The 17,937-nt window shown below is 39.4% G+C and overlaps 1 protein-coding gene and 1 pseudogene across 4 annotated transcripts; both read right to left on the bottom strand.

Moving 5' to 3' along the window:
- Positions 1-1,560: 1,560 nt before the first annotated feature.
- rilpl2 (Rab interacting lysosomal protein-like 2) lies at positions 1,561-17,539 on the bottom strand. Of its 3 annotated transcripts, XM_083527082.1 has the most exons (5): positions 17,052-17,539; positions 16,643-16,791; positions 15,495-16,394; positions 14,331-14,844; positions 9,067-11,124 (listed from the first exon to the last, which is right to left on the bottom strand). In XM_083527082.1, the coding sequence occupies exons 1-3, from the start codon at positions 17,343-17,345 to the stop codon at positions 16,256-16,258; spliced, it is 582 nt and encodes a 193-aa protein (XP_083383208.1). In that variant the 5' UTR covers positions 17,346-17,539; the 3' UTR covers positions 9,067-11,124; positions 14,331-14,844; positions 15,495-16,255. The 3 variants fall into 3 exon arrangements, with proteins under 3 accessions (XP_083383207.1, XP_083383206.1, XP_083383208.1); XM_083527081.1 differs by lacking the exons at positions 9,067-11,124; positions 14,331-14,844 and adding an exon at positions 1,561-3,067 and having other exon boundaries at positions 16,260-16,394; XM_083527080.1 differs by lacking the exons at positions 9,067-11,124; positions 14,331-14,844 and adding an exon at positions 1,561-3,067 and having other exon boundaries at positions 16,260-16,394; positions 16,643-16,794; positions 17,052-17,531.
- On the bottom strand, positions 9,067-10,494 carry LOC310718288 (putative nuclease HARBI1; annotated as a pseudogene). The gene has a single exon. The product of its transcript is annotated as a putative nuclease HARBI1 (transcript).
- Positions 17,540-17,937: the final 398 nt, after the last annotated feature.

The raw sequence follows: 17,937 nt of genomic DNA, 5'->3' as shown, positions 1-17,937 counted from the left end.
AGGCCACGCCTGAACCTTGATATGCTTCTTACAGAGCCACTCCTTGGTTATCCTGGCTGTGTGCTTCGGGTCATTTTCATGTTGGAAGACCCAGCCTCGACCCATCTTCAATGCTCTAACTGAGGGAAGGAGGTTGTTCCCCCAAAATCACGCAATACATGGCCCCGGTCATCCTCTCCTTAATACAGTGCAGTCGCCCTGTCCCATGTGCAGAAAAACACACCCAAAGCATGATGCTACCACCCCCATGTTTCACAGTAGGGATGGTGTTCTTGGGATGGTACTCATCATTCTTCTTCCTACAAACACGTTTAGTGGAATTATGACCCAAACGTTCTATTTTGGTCTCATCTGACCACATGACTTTCTCCCACGACTCCTCTGGATCATCCAAATTGTCATTGGCAAACTTAAGACGTGCCTGGACATGTGCTGTTTTAATCAGGGGAACCTTCCGTGCCATGCATAATTTCAAACCATGACGTCTTAGTGTATTACCAACAGTAACCTTGGAAACAGTGGTCCCAGCTCTTTTCAGGTCATTGACCAGCTCCTCCTGTGTAGTTCTGGGCTGATTTCTCACCTTCCTTAGGATCATTGAGACCCCACGAGGTGAGATCTTGCATGGAGCCCCAGTCCGAGGGATTGACAGTCATGTTTAGCTTCTTCCATTTTCAAATTTCTGCTCCAACAGTGGACCTTTTTTCACCAAGCTGCTTGGCAATTTCCCCATAGCCCTTTCCAGCCTTGTGGAGGTGTACAATTTTGTCTCTAGTGTCTTTGGACAGCTCTTTGGTCTTGGCCATGTTAGTAGTTGGATTCTTACTGATTGTATGGGGTGGACAGGTGTCTTTATGCAGCTAACGACCTCAAACAGGTGCATCTAATTTAGGATAATAAATGTAGTGGAGGTGGACATTTTAAAGGCAGACTAACAGGTCTTTGAGGGTCAGAATTCTAGCTGATAGACAGGTGTTCAAATACTTATTTGCAGCTGTATCATACAAATAAATAGTTTAAAAATCCTACATTGTAATTTCTGGATTTTTTTTTTAGATTATGTCTCTCACAGTGGACATGCACCTACGATGACAATTTCAGACCCCTACATGATTTCTAAGTGGGAGAACTTGCAAAATAGCAGGGTGTTCAAATACTTATTTTCCTCACTGTATATATATATATATATATATATATATATATATATATATATATATATATATATATATATATATATATATATATATATATATATATATATATATATAGGCTGTTAATCTGTTCTAGACGTTTTTAATACCCTAATCAACATAGGCATGGAGAAATATGGATGCTTTATGCAAATGTATGTTTATTATTAGTGAAACCAAACTCAACATAAAGCATAAAGACAAAATATTCTTGTAAAAATTATTGTTTAAAAGTAATTATGGTGATTTAGATTACGTAAATCATCAGGACACCAAACGGATGTGTGCATCATGGTGGATTTTTGTGCTTTTTGACAGCCCTGTTATGGATATACAGTATCTTACAAAAGTGAATACACCCCTCGCATTACAGCAACTATTTTAGTATATCTCCTCATGGGACAATACTATAGAAATAAAACTTTATATCATATTTTAAAATAGTCAAAATATAGCTTGTATAGCAGTATAGATTTACGGCCCTCAAACATTTGCAACATACAGCCATTATGGTCAAAATAGCTGGCAAAAAAAGTGAGTACACCCTAAGTGAATATGTCAAAACTGTGAATACGTGTCCAAAGTGTGAATATTTTGTGAGCACCCTCGTTATCTTGCGCTGCCAGAGCTTCTGGATGTAGGACACATAGTGCTTCTCCACCTTCCGCTTGAGGTGCTCAATAGGGTTCAGGTCTGGGGACATACTTGTCTACTCAATCACCTTCAACTTAACCTTCATCATTGCATTTGTCATCATGGCAGTGTGTTTGTTGGGAAAACTGCTGTTTGGCCCATTTTGTGAAGGAGCGGCTTCATGTTCTGCTTCAGAATGTCACAGTGCATGTTGGAATCCATGTTTTCCTCAATGAACTGCAGCTCCCCAGTCATGCACTAGTGCAGCCCCAGACCATGAAGGTACCACCACCACCATGATTGACTGTTGGCTAAACACAATTCTTTTGATACTCCTCACAGGGGCGTCACTACACATGCTGGACACCATCTGAGCCAAACAGGTTTATCTTAGTCTCATCAGACTAAAGGACATGGTTTAAGTCATTAATGCTCTTGGACAGGTTGTCTTCAGCAAAATGTTTGCTTTCTTGTGAGCCAGCTTCAGAAGCAGGTATATTCTGGGGTGATGGCTGTGCAAACTGTCTTGTTGCAGTGTGAGATATGATAATCACAATGCTAATCTCCATTAGTGAACAGCTGATAATTGTTCATTTTTCTGACCACAAAAATTGATTCTTTTAATTCAGTATTTGTATAGAAAAAAAATAAACACATTTATTCATTTAGTTTTAACTACATCTTAAACATATGTTAATACATGAGAGCAGGTAGAAAAAATACATTACATTAGATTATTTTTTTATTTAAATTGTACCACAAAATACCTGCAATTAGAAAACCACTACAAAAACGTTCTTTCCATTTTCACCCACAAGCCCAAACAATTCTCCAATGTCAAACAATACCTTTCAACTCCTTTTTCCCAGCAACTGTTCATGGTGTTTGAGTGATATGGTTGGGATTTAAACTTAATCGCTCCTGACAACAGGGGTAAATTCTCGCCACTCAGAACCCTCCTTTTCATTATATTTATTTAACATAAATTAATAAACTGCCAATCAACATTAAACGATGAGCCTTCTTGAAGTAGGAATATAGAATTTAAAAGGTGACTACTGTGTTAGAGAAATCAGTTGTGTTTAAAAACTAGAAATTGTACCATATACAATGAAGATTATTTTAAATCGACAACAAATTGCCGAATTGATTTGACACTACAAAGTTGAGTAAGTATCCATCAGAATCTTTTATCATTTCTGTAGATGTAAGTTAGATGTTGTCATTTTCTTCTAAATGAAAACCTGAGGGAAAAAAAAAATGGAGAGGTTTTTAGTGAAGACATAAATAACTATTCGCATACCACAAACATAAAACAGTTGGTTATCCATCCGTGGATTTCCTGTGGGTAAAAATGTTTCACAGCACACTGCATATCTAAAAGAAATATTACACAGGTCTATACACTTCAGTATAGCGCAGTATATCGTGACTACTGATGGAAGTAGCAAATCATCAATAATCATCAGTGACCAAGATACATTGGCAGCCATAAATGTCCATGCTTTAAGCACCTCAATGTATTTTTGTAACATATCAGTGTTGTTGGTTGGCTCCTTGCCTATAGTGAATCAATCTATTGTGGTAGTATACAAAAACTGCAAATTGTGTCAATGTCCAAAATACTTATGGACCATCAAACGTATGGAAAAACCTATTTTTTATGGTGATTGAGACACATACAGGTTGTGTCTTGTAAACTTGTATGTAATTCAATAAACTAGGTAAAAGGCACAAACACACAATAATTGCACAGTGAACAGCTGAAATAAAGTTGTGTGTACAGGGAAGTCCAAGTTTGACATTTTTGGCTCTAACAAAAGAACTTATGTAAGACAGAGAACAGGTAGAAAGCTGTTACCAGGCTGCCTCACAGTCAAACGTGGAGGTAAAATTTTAATCATTTGGGGTTGTTTTAAAGCAAGGAAATTGGAGACTTATTCTGTTTGGAAGAAATACTGAATCAATATGGCTACCATTCTATATTTCAACACCACACAATTCCAGCCGCAATCCAGATAATTAGAATCAACTTCACCATACAACAAAATAAATGACCCGAAGCATATGTCCAAGCTCTGCTAGTCTTATTTAACAGCAAATGGTTGGCTGGTGTGTGATCGAACATGGACTGGCCTGCCCAGTAACTGCACTTATTATACTTATACATTATTAAATTCAAGTGTTTCAATCAGACCCATTGACACAAATGTATAAAGTCTAGCACCTAGCCATGCACTTTGCGTTTACAACATTTGTTAAAAAATTGTTTGTTTTAAAGAGTGAATTCAAGTGTGGTACTGTGATAGGATCGCACCTTTGCAATTACTTAGTTTGTGAAATTTTATACTTGCAAGATATTCCACATTCATAAGTGGTATTATTGGAAAGAGTAAGCAGTTAGTAACAGCAGAAACTCGGCATGAACACGCAAAAAGTCACAGAGAAGGGTCACATAGTGCATAAAAGTCGCCATCACTCTGATGATTCCATATCCAAACTTCCATGTGGTATTGGGACACCTGACCAAAACACCAACCGGAAGGTATAAGGACAACTCCTTGGAAACATACTGTAGCATGTCTAAAATATCTTGACTTGCAGGTCTAAAAAAACAAGGCTGGATGAGTTTACAACAACCTGCCTGGCCCACAGAAACCTGACCTCAACCCCGTAAACACCTTTGGAATGAAGCAAAATTAAGATTGCAGGCCTTTTTTGTCCAATATTTACATTTACATATGCGGCATTTAGCACATGCCCTTTTACAGAGCGATGTACAAAAGCGCTTTGAGTCTCTAGCAATGGATAAATCTACACGCGTACGCTATATTACAAACTTAATATAAGTCAGACTATAACTCTTGACTGGAAAGTGCTTAAATTTCATGATGCAAAAACTAAAAAGTAAAGTGGTGGGTGGAGGTTTGCAAGCTCCTAATGCTCCTTCGTATGAAACAAAGGGGCAAGGTATTGCCTTGTCTCTGTCTCCTGCTTTGTTGGTGACTCTTTGCTCATGATTTGACCAATGATTAGAGAGAATGCCAAAGCTAAACGTGTGAACCTTTCAGTATTTCTATGATAATGAAGTGGTCTAAAAGATATATTGTTATCTGAGCAGGGACAGCTACTTCCTTTGCATGTTTTGTTTTTTACTTATGACCTAAATGCTTTGTTCTCCTTCGGTGAAACTGCCCCCCATTTACAGCTAAGTCCAGGTGTCAAACTCAATTGCACATGGGGCCAAAACTCAAAGCACATTTTAGGTCGCGGGCCGAACATGGTTGAACATTTATTGAACACACTAAAACAATGGTTTTTGAACATAAATATGAATAAAAACAGACAGAAATATTATTTTAAAATAAATAAACAAACTTTAAATAAATAGCTCTCCATAAAAATATCTCCTGTCAAAATTATACAAGTTAGAAATATGAACATGCTGCAAAAAAACCCTGAACAAATCAATAAAAATTGTGCTTTTAAGTAAACGTTAAAATAACAACAAATCAAAACAACCAGATTGCTCTTATGCCATTTTATAAAAAAAAAATATCTTAAACTTTAAATAACTTAAAATATTTTGCTCTCCATAAAAATATCTCCTGTCAAACACAAGATGTCTCACACCTTCATCATGCAGCTCTTCAGAAACTCTCCCTCAGTAAATAATCGGCTGATGTGACTGATTTCTCCTCTGTTTTTGCTGAAATGTCAGATTCTTCTTTAACTGTTCTACGTTCTGTATCTTCTGCTCTGCATTCAGGTTTTTCATCTTCTCCTGCTGTTTTGTCTCGTAGTTCCATCTTAGATTCAATTCCTTAATTACAGCCACATTCGCTCCATATATAAGACACACGTATTTACCGGCAGTGTTAGTAAACATCTACTCAGAATCCCATCGGTTTTGAAAGGCTCTGTTTTCAGAATCCACTTTTGTTTTTGCCATTGTGAGGGGCTTTACAATAACTGTACAATAGGGTTAAATACAACAACAGAAGCTCGACTTGATAGACGCTGGAATGTTTCCAGGTCGCCTAGCATTCGTTAAGTCAGCTGAAGCGCTGCATTATGGTTTTAACAAGGTAGGAAACAGCTATTTTTAGAAAAGGCTCGCGGGTGACTCATGTGGTCCTCACCGGCACCACGTTGGTGACCGCGATCTAAACAGTAGCCTACCAAGCAAGTCATTGTTCACTGTCTTCCTTCTTCCTTTCACAACAATTTCTCTCTGGAGTTTTTCTTTTGGCATCGTCGTGCATTTAAAAATCACCATCAGTGAAGCTTTTCTCCCAATGCCATGCAGCTCAGAACACAGGTGAAGTGCGTTTTTTCATGCCCGGTTGTTTTCAGCGTGCTGAATGATTCACATTTCCTGTAGACAGTCCGAGTAAGAGGCAGGTCAAACGTCAAACGTTTTTTAATATAAAAAAATTTATTGGGTTACCTGAACCCGTTCGGCAATTTCATTGGTCTAATGTTATGGGGCTCAGTTTTTTGGCATGAAGCCTGTGAAACCAGGAAAAACCCTGGAAAAATCCATAAATTAGCCGCTTTGTTGTTTAAGCCGCGGGGTTCAACCTCTTTCCCTCAGTTAGAGCATTGAAGATGGGTCGAGGCTGGGTCTTCCAACATGACAATGACCCGAAGCACACAGCCAGGATAACCAAGGAGTGGCTCTGTAAGAAGCATATCAAGGTTCTGGCGTGGCCTAGCCAGTCTCCAGACCTAAACCCAGTAGAGAGTCTTTGGAGGGAGCTCAAACTCCGTGTTTCTCAGCAACAGGCCAGAAACCTGACTGATCTAGAGAAGATCTGTGTGGAGGAGTGGGCCAAAATCCCTCCTGCAGTGTGTGCAAACCTGGTGAAAAACTACAGGAAGCGTTTGACCTCTGTAATTGCAAACAAAGGCTACTGTACCAAATATTAACATTGACTTTCTCAGGTGTTCAAATACTTATTTGCAGCTGTATCATACAAATAAATAGTTTAAAAATCATACATTGTGATTTCTGGATTTTTTTTTTTAGATTATGTCTCTCACAGTGGACATGCACCTACGATGACAATTTCAGACCCCTCCATGATTTCTAAGTGGGAGAACTTGCAAAATAGCAGGGTGTTCAAATACTTATTTTCCTCACTGTGTGTATATATATATATATATATATATATATATATATATATATATATATATATATATATATATATATATATATATATATATGCCTTCTCTGCTGGAATAAACACTATCAGGAGCACTGACCTACATTTACAACCTAAATTCAAATTTTTTTATTTCCATAAAATTGTATTCATTTATTCCCAACAGTTTATTTTTTTTCATTTCGTAGTGCTATGCCTTTAACCCTAGGATCATCATACCTACAGTCAAGCATAATGCTCAGTGGAACTGGTACTTTAAAGGAAGTAAATGGAATGATGTAGAAGGAGGGGTTCCTCTACATTCTTAAGAAAATCCTAAAAACATCTTAAACATGTGTCTTGGACATAACTGAATGTTCCAAAAGGACATCGATCACAAAAACACATAAAAAGTGGTAAATACAGTTTTACATCAGAAATTAATTTATGGCGTTCCCAAAGCTCAGACTTTGAGGAAATTTCAGCTATGCCAAAAAAATTATTCACAGTTTCAACTGAAAAGAAAAGATTTGAGCTGCAGGTTTAAGGTCGAGTGGCAGTAAGAAAGCCTTTGCAAAGATGAATAGGGAAAAGATGTTTGCCTGAGCTATAAATCACCACCACTAGACTAGTGAAAACTAAAAGCAATGAATCATAATTTTAAATCTTTCCATTATGTAGGTTAGGGTCTTTGTATGCTGTTGAGTAAGGATGGTTCCTCAGTTTACAAAACCAATTGTCAAACATGAAGGTCACATCTTTTTGCAACACCATGCAGTACCCTCTGGAATATGCCTAGTTGGGTAGGGGTTCATCCAACAGTAAGATAATGCTGTAAAAAATACCTAAATGCTGTACCAGAACTAAATTAAAAGAACAAAACAAATCATATAATGACCAGCACAGTCTCCAGACTTAAGCAGACTTAAATTTAAACACATTATCAAGCTGTTTGGGATAAACTGGGTAGAAGGGTGAAAGAAATGCAACCTACAAATGCAACACATTTGTGGGAACTTCTGCAACAATTTCTGGAAGAACTTTCTGAATATTTAATTTTCACTGTAGAAAGAATTACTATACTATGCTTGGCTGTTATATCTGTAAAAGGTGGCTATTTTAACAAGTCAAAGAATTATTACATTTAGTTATGTACAATTGTCTATTTGTTCTATGCTTTAATTCCAGAATTCAGAGATACTTAAACTGTGTAAATAAAAAAATAATGGAAACTGTGATGTCCTAAAACCATGTGATGACCAGTGGTGTGTGACAAGTAATGTTCAGAAACTTCTTCCCAACACCATTGCAGAATTTCCCAGAAATGATGTGTTGCACCCAGTGACAGGTGGTCAGGGCCAGCAAAGCCTTCTCTGCTGGCCTAAACACTATCAGAAGCACTGATCTACATTTACAACCTAAATACTAGTATTTGTTCCATGACATTGTATTGATTTATTCCCAACAATTTATACTCTTCATTTAATAGTGTTTCTCTTTGCTGCACTGCTTCCAGTACGTGTATGTAGATGTTAGACTTTTTGTCCAATCAGATTTCAGCCTCTGGGGTGACATGTGCTACCATGTAAATATAATCTGCTCAGGGCCTTCAAAGTCTGTTCTGCAGGACTTTTTTTTTTTTTTTTTTTTTTTTTTTACTATAGTCTCCTTAAGAAATAGCTCTGGGTCCCTAATCAATCAGATTTCAAGTTCGCCTCACAGGGCAGCTAGCTGGCCCAGAATAGCGTCAGCATTTTTCTATCCTCTGATTGGTTTTCAGAGGGAAACTGTTACAGCCAAGTTCGACTGGCAAAACACGTCTGTAAGTCTGCACACATTAACACGTCTCAGTTAGACTTTTTTACGCCTACAGAGGAAGAGAAATTTATGAGGACATACATACATAAAAATCAATTTTCAAGAAAAGCTAGACATCGTGAGGAGGTCGGCCAACCCCGAAGCTAGCTAGGTTGTCTAAGCCTGGGAAAGGGTTTGTTCACCACTTCCAGACCAGTGAATATGAGCGGTACCAGTGTCTTACAGCCTCTGAGGAGTAGTGCAAATTATGAGTCTGTATCTCTGGTAAGTAGGTTATATTTTATTTAATTTTTTATGTTTTTGTCAGGTTATTAGACAAATATTGGTTCTGAACTGCTCCAGGGGCCAGTTGTTCAACGGTAAACTGATCGGATTTTGGTTATCGGATTGGATAAAATCTTGAAAATGGGTTGTTCAAAATGTAAAGAAGGAATCTGAAATCAGATTTGATTACGGAATCCAATCCTAGTTTTAATCTGGATCAAACCTTAAGTTTGTGTTGTTCAAAACTTGTCAGTAGGATTTAAATAACTTTGATCCATAAAAACAGGATTATCCTGATCCCAACAGGGGGTAGGATTTCAGGGTGGATTCCAGGAGGAAAATGTAGTAAAACCTTAAAATTGGTCAAATAATACATTTGTATAATTTAGTGTATATACTTTTATTTATATTTTGCACGTGTGTAACCGTTGTAACAGTGATAAAGTAGATGTAGTAGACAAAGGCTACCAATTAAGCTATTCAGTATAGTAAAGTAAAAATAATGAAATATGAAATAATCCCCCAAACAGATTTCAATAACAAACAAAAATAATTTATTCAATTTTTCTGTCATTCATCACCGTATATTAATTTTAAAGAAACAATCATCAGAAATGAGCTTGTCAAAAATAATGTCTAACAATTGCATCCCTTACTATATGTCCAGTCAGTCCCTCATTCTGACAGAATGCCAGAGGTTGGTCTGGTTCCTCAACAGGCTCAGGTGCATCATAAACATCATCACAGAGAGGGACATTGCACCTGGTAGCGATGTTGTGCAGGACGATACACGCTAGTATTATGTTGCATGCTCCCTGTGGTTCCACTCGCAAGTAGTTAAGGCATGCAAAGCGTCTCTTTAAAACTCCATTTAAACGCTCAATTGCACATCTTGTTTTGCAATGAGCAGTGTTGAAGCGTGCCTGCGCAGGTGTGGTTGCTGCAAGAAAAGGAGTCATCAGCTATGGTAGGAGTGGATAGGCACCGTCTCCTAATATTATGCCATCCATTCGGTTGGTTTGGAGCTCTCTGTATAAAGCACTCTCTCTCAGGATACGTGCATCATGAACAGACCCAGGCCTCTTCACGACACAGTTTGTGATGACAATGTCAGCATCACCCACAAGTTGGATGTTGATGCTGTGCCTCCCCTTTCGGTTGATGTACTCCCAATCCCTCTCATGAGGTGCTTGGATATGCACATGAGTGCAGTCAATAACCCCAATAGTATTGGGCATGTTCCCCAAAAGAAAATACTTGTGCTTGGTCTGGGCAATCTGGACATCCTTTGGATGTGAAACAAACTGGCTGGCCAATGCAATTGACACTGCTATCAGTACATCACTCACAGTTGATTTGTCCACTCCTATATTGTCAACAACTACTTGGTAGAAAGTCCCAGATGCATAGAAGCAGTGGTAGCGATAGACAATACTTGCCATGTCAGTGGCTCCCTCTAAGTCATCTAAAAAATGCTGAATATAAGATGGCTGTTAAATACCCACACAACAATTGGCTGACGTGGTGTGGCTTGTGTTCAATTTAATCAATCATGCCCAAGGCCTATAAATTCTATGTTCACTGCAACAGATGAGGTGGAACCATGGACTCAAAAGGACCTAATTTCACTGTTGCAGAAACCCATGCACTGCTGGAGGGTGTTAAGTGCCATTATGCCTCAATAGTAGGAAGCTCTGTTGCAGGTGGAATGGTGACTAACAAAAGGAAGAAAGACATTTGGGTTGAAATCACCCAGAATGTAAATGCAATTGGGGAGGACCTTGAATCAAGTGAAATTTAGATGGAAGAATCTAAGGGCCAGAACAACAAAGGACCATGGCTGAAGCAAAAAACACCCAAACAGGCAACAAACCCTTTAAGAAAAGTTAATACAAAGATGTGGTTCTGTACATTATTGGAGGTGAGAACTTTGAAGCTCTGCACGGGATTCAAGGTGTTGTAGGGGATGGTGAGCCTACGATTGTAGAGGAAAGTGAGCCAGTTCCCCTTATGCAGAGGAAACATTCATTCTGAATCTCAGCCCTATTATTGAAATACAACCTGGATCCTCACTAGCCGGCTCTCCCGTCCATTTTTCTTTCAAACGTCTGCTCCCTGGACAATAAACTGGACTACATTCGACTTCAGCGAACCACGCATCAGTAAATTTAGAGACTGTTGCGTCTTTGTTTTCACGGAGACGTGGCTCAGTGACAGAGTTCCGGAAGCCGCCATCCAGCTAGACGGGCTAACTGTGTTTCGAGCCGACAGAAACGCAGCTCTGTGCGGTAAGACTCGCGGTGGTGGCGTGTGTGTTTATATCAACACGGAATGGTGTAAGAACTCTGTGCTTGGTTCATGCTACTGCTCATCGTTAGTGGAGTTTGTGACTGTTAGATGCAGACCATTTTATTTACCACGGGAATTCACCACTGTTTACATAGTCGGAGTGTACATTCCTCCCAGTGCTAATGCTAAGGAGGCAATGTGTGAACTCTACGGCGCTATTAGCGACCTGCAGAATGCTCACCCCGACGGATTGTTTATTATCGCCGGAGATTTCAACCATGTGAATCTCAGGACTGTGCTTCCTAAACTCCATCAGCATGTGGACTTTGCAACGAGAGGAGCAAACACGCTGGATCTTGTTTACACAAACATCCCCGGCGCGTATCGTGCGGAGCCCCGCCACCCTCTCGGATACTCAAACCACTGCTCTGTTATGTTAATTCCAGCATACAGACCGCTCATCAGACGCTCTAAACGGGTTCTGAAACAGGTGAAAACCTGGCCAGAAGGAGCCACTTCTGCTCTTCAGGACTGTTTTGAGTGCACTAACTGGGACATGTTTAAAGAGGCTGCAACCAACGGTGATTCCATCAACTTGGAAGAGTACACATCATCAGTGACCAGCTACATCAGCAAGTGCGTTGATGATGTGACCATCTCCAAGACCATCACTACACGCTCCAACCAGAAACCGTGGATGACTGCAAATGTGCGTGCACTGCTGAAACAGAGACTCTGCCTTCAGATCAGGGGACAAGGCGGCCTTAAAAACAGCAAGGGTCAAACTGTCTCGTGCCATCAGAGAGGCGAAGCGCGCACACGTGAAGAAAATCCACAACCACTTCCAGGACAGCGGAGACACCCGCGCATGTGGCAGGGCATCCAGGCGATCACGAATTACAAGATCACATCACCTGCTTGTGACCGTGACCCCTCCCTCCCGAATGTGCTGAACGACTTTTACGCCCGGATTGAGGTACAGAACAACGTGAAGGCGAGGAAGACCACCCCTCCTCCCACTGACCAGGTGCTCTGTCTAACCACAGCTGAAGTGAGGAAAACTCTATGCAGAGTTAACCCACGGAAGTCTGATGGACCAGACAACATTCCTGGCAGAGTGCTCAGGGAATGTGCAGAACAGCTAGCAGATGTCTTCACTGCCATCTTCAACATCTCCCCGAGCAGCAACGTTGTTCCCACGTGCCTCAAGACAACGACCATTGTTCCCCTGCCGAAGAAATCTACTGTCTCCTGCCTCAAAGACTAAACGTTGCTCACACCCAACGTGATGAAGTGCTTCGAGAGGCTCGTCATGGGGCACATTAAGACACAGCTTCCACCCTCCCTGGACCCCATGCAGTTTGCGTATCGTCCAAACTGTTCCACGGACGATGCTATCTCCACAACCCTCCATCTGGCCCTCACCCACCTGGATAACAAGGACTCATATGTACGAATGCTGTTCATTGACTTCGGCTCAGCATTCAACACAATCATTCCTCAGCACCTGATAGAGAAGTTGAACCTTCTGGGCCTGAACACCTCCCTCTGTAACTGGATCCTGGACTTCCTGACTGGGAGACCTCAGTCAGTCAGGATCGGGAACAGCATCTCCAGCACCACCACACTGAGCACTGGGGGCCCCCAGGGCTGTGTGCTCAGCCCACTGCTGTTCACTTTGCTTTCTCACGACTGTGTAGCAATGCACAGCTCGAACCACATCATCAAGTTTGCTGATGACACGACCATGGTGGGTCTAATCAGCAAGAACGACGAGTTAGCATATAGAGAGGAGGTGCAACAGTTAACTGCCTGGTGTGGGGCAAACAACCTGTCTCTGAATGTGGACAAAACGAAAGAGATGGTTGTGGACTTCAGGAGAGCACAGAGCAACCAATCTCCACTGATTATTGATGGATCCTCAGTGGAGATCGTCAAGAGCACCAAATTCCTTGGTGTTCATCTGGCAGACAACCTCACCTGGTCACTGAACACCAGCTCCATCACAAAGAAAGCCCAGCAGCGTCTCTTCTTTCCTGAGAAGGCTGAGGAAAACCCACCTCTCTCCCCCCCATCCTGACCATGTTCTACAGAGGGACCATTGAGAGCATCTTGAGCAGCTGCATCACTGCCTGGTTTGGGAACTGCACTGTCTCGGACCGCAAGACCCTACAGAGGATAGTGAGGACAGCTGAGAAGATAATCGGAGTCTCTCTCCCCTCTATCATGGACATTTACACCACACGCTGCATCCGCAAAGCACACAGCATTGTGGACGACCACACACACCCGCCACACACACTTTTTACCCTCCTGCCATCAGGAAAACAGTTCCGAAGCATTCGGGCCGCCACAACAAGACTGTGCAACAGTTTCTTTCCACAAGTCATCAGGCTTCTCAATAAACAGAAATGAAACAGAACTCTCACACATATACACACACTCACTTAAATGTGTGTTACCGAACTGTAAAATTTTTCCTGGACTTAACACTAAACACACACTCATCACTCATCTCAATCCATTCCACCACCATTCATTTATTTATTATTATTCTCGACTGTACCACACTCTTAACTGCTGTTTTTTGCACATTTATTATTTATCACTGTATTATACTGTTTACATGCTGTTTTTTGCACCTTTGACTGCTGCCTGATTTTTTTGCACTACATTGTTCTGTTTATACTCACTTCTGGGGTATAGTTTTTAGTTTGTATAGTTTTTACAGTCTTCTTGTACAGTACTGTATAATTAAGTATACAGTAGGTTTACTGGTCGGCGCTATATTGGGTTTTGTGTCTTGTCTTGTGTCGTCTGTCTGCACTAGGTTGCACTTGATGCACTTTATGTAGCTTGTGTTGTAGCTCTAAGTTGTTTTGTTTGTTGTTGTTTAGTTTAGCACCAGGGTTCCAGGGGAACATTGTCTCGTTTTTACTGTGTACCACTGTGTATAGTAGAAATGACAATAAAAGCCTCTTGACTTGACTGGTAGAGCCAGCAGTCACAGGAGCTCAGAAAAGAGGATTGATCTTTATTTTGTTAACTATTGGACATTTAGCCATTACATTTTTTAAGACGTTTTCAAAATATCCACAATGTATTTGTTAATGTATATTTGTTTTTTGTCGGATGAGGGGTCATAAAATAAATTATGAATGGAAGTGGATATTTATGTTATTTTTGTGTTTTTTCTCGAAATTAAAAACTATTACAGTGACCCCATGTTGGCTCTTCTACCTGTTCTTTACATAGCTGGTAGCCCATGTTGTGATATGTTGTCCCATTTAGAGCACAGGTAATCCGGATTTGATAATCTTGAAAACTGTGTATCTGGATCAGGGTGATCTAGTCCAATGTTGCTTTGAAAAACCGGCATAAAAGTAAGACGGATTACCTGATCCTGAATAGGAAAAAAATGGGATTTCCAAATCCGGATCATTTTGATCCAGATTAAACTTTTTGAACAACTGGCCCCTGGAGTACTAGAATTAATAGAATGGCTAGAGCAGGGGTCGGAAACCTTCACCACACAAAGAGCCATTTGGACCCGTTTCCCACAGAAAAGAAAACACTGGGAGCCACAAAACCCTTTTGACATTTAAATTGAAATAACACTACATGTAATTTTTTTTTTTTGCCTTTATGCTATGTATAATCAAACCATAATGTGTTGCATTTATGAAATCAATGAAGTGCAGAGAGAATGAAATTACATTTCTGCATGCAACAAAAATTTTTTTAACTCCTTAAAAAAAGACATTGGGTTGAAGGTTACTTTCAAGTAAAATACTCAATGTCTATTTGAATCCATCTTGTATTTATGAAAAGAACGGCGAACATAAATTATCCACCGGCAGCAAACCAAAAATGCCGTCCTCTTCTGTGTGCCGTCAACCAAAGTTTAAGAAGTCGCGTGCCGGTGGGTGTCGCACATTAGCGGTTGTGACACATATGAAGAGCGACAAAAAACTTTAACACGTTTTATTTAGATTTTACAAGATCACCAAAATCTTCAAATTTAGAATTACATTTTAAAAACTAACAAAATAAAATAAAATACATTTTAATTAAATACTCATTATTTATTTTCCAAAGCCACAGGGAGCCGCAGAAGAGGGATGAAAGAGCCGCAGGTTGCCGACCCCTGGGCTAGAGGGGCCAAAAAATCTTAAATCACATCTGGAGAATTGCAGAATGCAATGAAGTTTAATATCCCTAAAACTACAAGCCAACGTTGCCTACGTCAAATTGTTTGGAAAAGTTACATACGACAAAAAAGATTCTACTCTGAACCAAAAACAAACTCAGGCATCTTTAATTCACCAAATACTACTGGAACTTAAAATTGGATTATATATCCAATTTCGATTATACATATATAATATAGATTATATATCCAAATTGGATTATATATATATATATATATATATATATATATATATATATATATATGTATAATCCAATTTGGATATATAATCTATATTATATATATAAAGATTCTCTCACAAAAATGACTACACCCCTTAAACAACCATTTAAGTAAGGGACAATACTATAAGAATAAAACTAGGATATCCTTACGCCAGTTTCCTTTTACCTCGCGATACGACAGCTGAAATCTGATTCGATAGAAACTCCAACGTAAGACTTACCCTCCTGTTGTGCTGCTCTTTGCAGCAGCACACCTTGAGAAATGATATAAAACGAAGAGAAGAGGCTGTTTGAAATCATTTAATACATATTCATGTAAAAAATTATATATAAAATGAATGCCAGTGATTGTGATAGAGTTTAGGCCAGCAGAGAAGGGCTTGCTGACCCTGGCAGCCAGCCACTAAAATATATATGCCACCAGGAAGGATTTGAAATGAAGAAAGGTGTAATTTATTAAAGGCAATTTGGTATTCAAACTCACAGTTTTTGAATAGTAGTTTTTTCCTCTTTCTGTTCTTTGTTCTCCTCCGGACAAGAAAGTGGAGAAGTACGAAGTGAGGAAGGAGTCTCCAGATCTACTTCCACCATTTTCGGTTCTAACTGAGGTAAGACACCACTACAAAATGCAAACATAACTGAAGTTAAAAAGTCTATCAACATGTTAACAGGAGCCTATAATGTTTCAAATGATTGTGCTTTGGTTAAACAAATTATGATACCAGTTGGAAGGACTAAAATCCAATGTCTATTAGTAGCTAAACAATTAAACTTATAGGGCCAACAATCTTGTAAGCCACCTTCAATATTAGCCTGTTTAAATTTTTTTGTTATTAATTAGAACCTGATTGTGATGTAGCATCATACCTTTTATATAGTTGAAGCTCTTCTTGGGCCAACAGTAGTTGTGTTTTAAGCTGATTCCTCTCCTGTAGGACCTCCTTCAGCTCCTGCATTGTGAATCGTGGTCGGTTTGGGTCCTTCATATCTATCACCAACTTGTCAGGCCCAATTATCTGCTCCAAGAGGTATAAAAGCTTATGTGTATTTATATTTGTTACTAAACAATGCAACTATGCTCATTCATTTTGATATTCTTCTAAAGATGTATGTTGAACTGCTGCTAGAGCAAATTATAACGTGAAACCATTTTCCTAATTAAGTCTACACTAATTAGTATCTACTATGACAGATGTTTTTAGAGTAATGACGGTTCAAATCAGTCAGTTTGAGTCAGTAACTCGCAGTGAGGCAGATGTTCTCAAAGAACACTTACATTGTTACTGCTATCATGTGAACCAGCAACAACTCTGTCCAGTTCTACCTTTAGGTTGTCCCGCTCCATTCTGAGCTCCTCCAACGACAGGTTATATTTACTAACAATTATTTCAAACATTTCCAACACTCGGACAATTTTGAATTGTAAAGCTGAGACCTCCTGACCATCACTGTTAATCTTTAACAAGTCTTTGCCAATGACATATGAAATGTCATAGACATCTTCAACCCCAAGATCGAACGGGTCTTTCTCGAAGGCAGGAACCGGTGACCCGTCATGCAAATCTCCCATTTTCGTGTTCTGTGTACAAGGAATTTAACAAAAAAATAGCTCTAGATCAAATATGAAAATAAGCTTGATAATAAACTGAGATCATTAGTGTTAAAAGAATAATGTTAAAGTCCACACTACTCGAAAAAACTTCCCCTTCCTAGTTCCGGTTTTTAAGTTCTTTTGTTTTCCTTTCAGCGCGCATGCGCGAAAGCAGGACGCGTTCTCATACGTGCTGCGTCCGGCGCCTATGGTGAACCATCGCGTGTCTAAGTTTAGACTTATTTATTTTCCATTAGCATAAGGAATTTTTCACGTTCTTCCTTGGATAGTTTGAAATCTAAAAACCTCTGTCTATTGGTTATAATTCTCCATCGTTATTTTATCGTCTCTGTGTATAAGCTAGAATTAACACGTCTGATATAATGAACTAATATATTCTATTAATTACTGTAAATGCCTTATTTAGGGGCATTCTCCTGCTCCAAATATAGTTTACATTTTATTGTTATCATTGTTGGTATTTTTATTGCTATTGCCTTCAATGTGTGTTGTTTTTTATCACACAGCCTGAAGACACAAATGTATGTATTGCACGGCACATAAAGGAGTA

Source organism: Silurus aristotelis (genome assembly GCF_946808225.1).
Source record: "Silurus aristotelis genome assembly, chromosome: 23".
NCBI classification, from domain to species: domain Eukaryota; kingdom Metazoa; phylum Chordata; class Actinopteri; order Siluriformes; family Siluridae; genus Silurus; species Silurus aristotelis.
The sequence above is the reverse complement of the archived record's forward strand: the minus strand, read 5'-3'. Positions and strand labels throughout refer to the sequence as shown.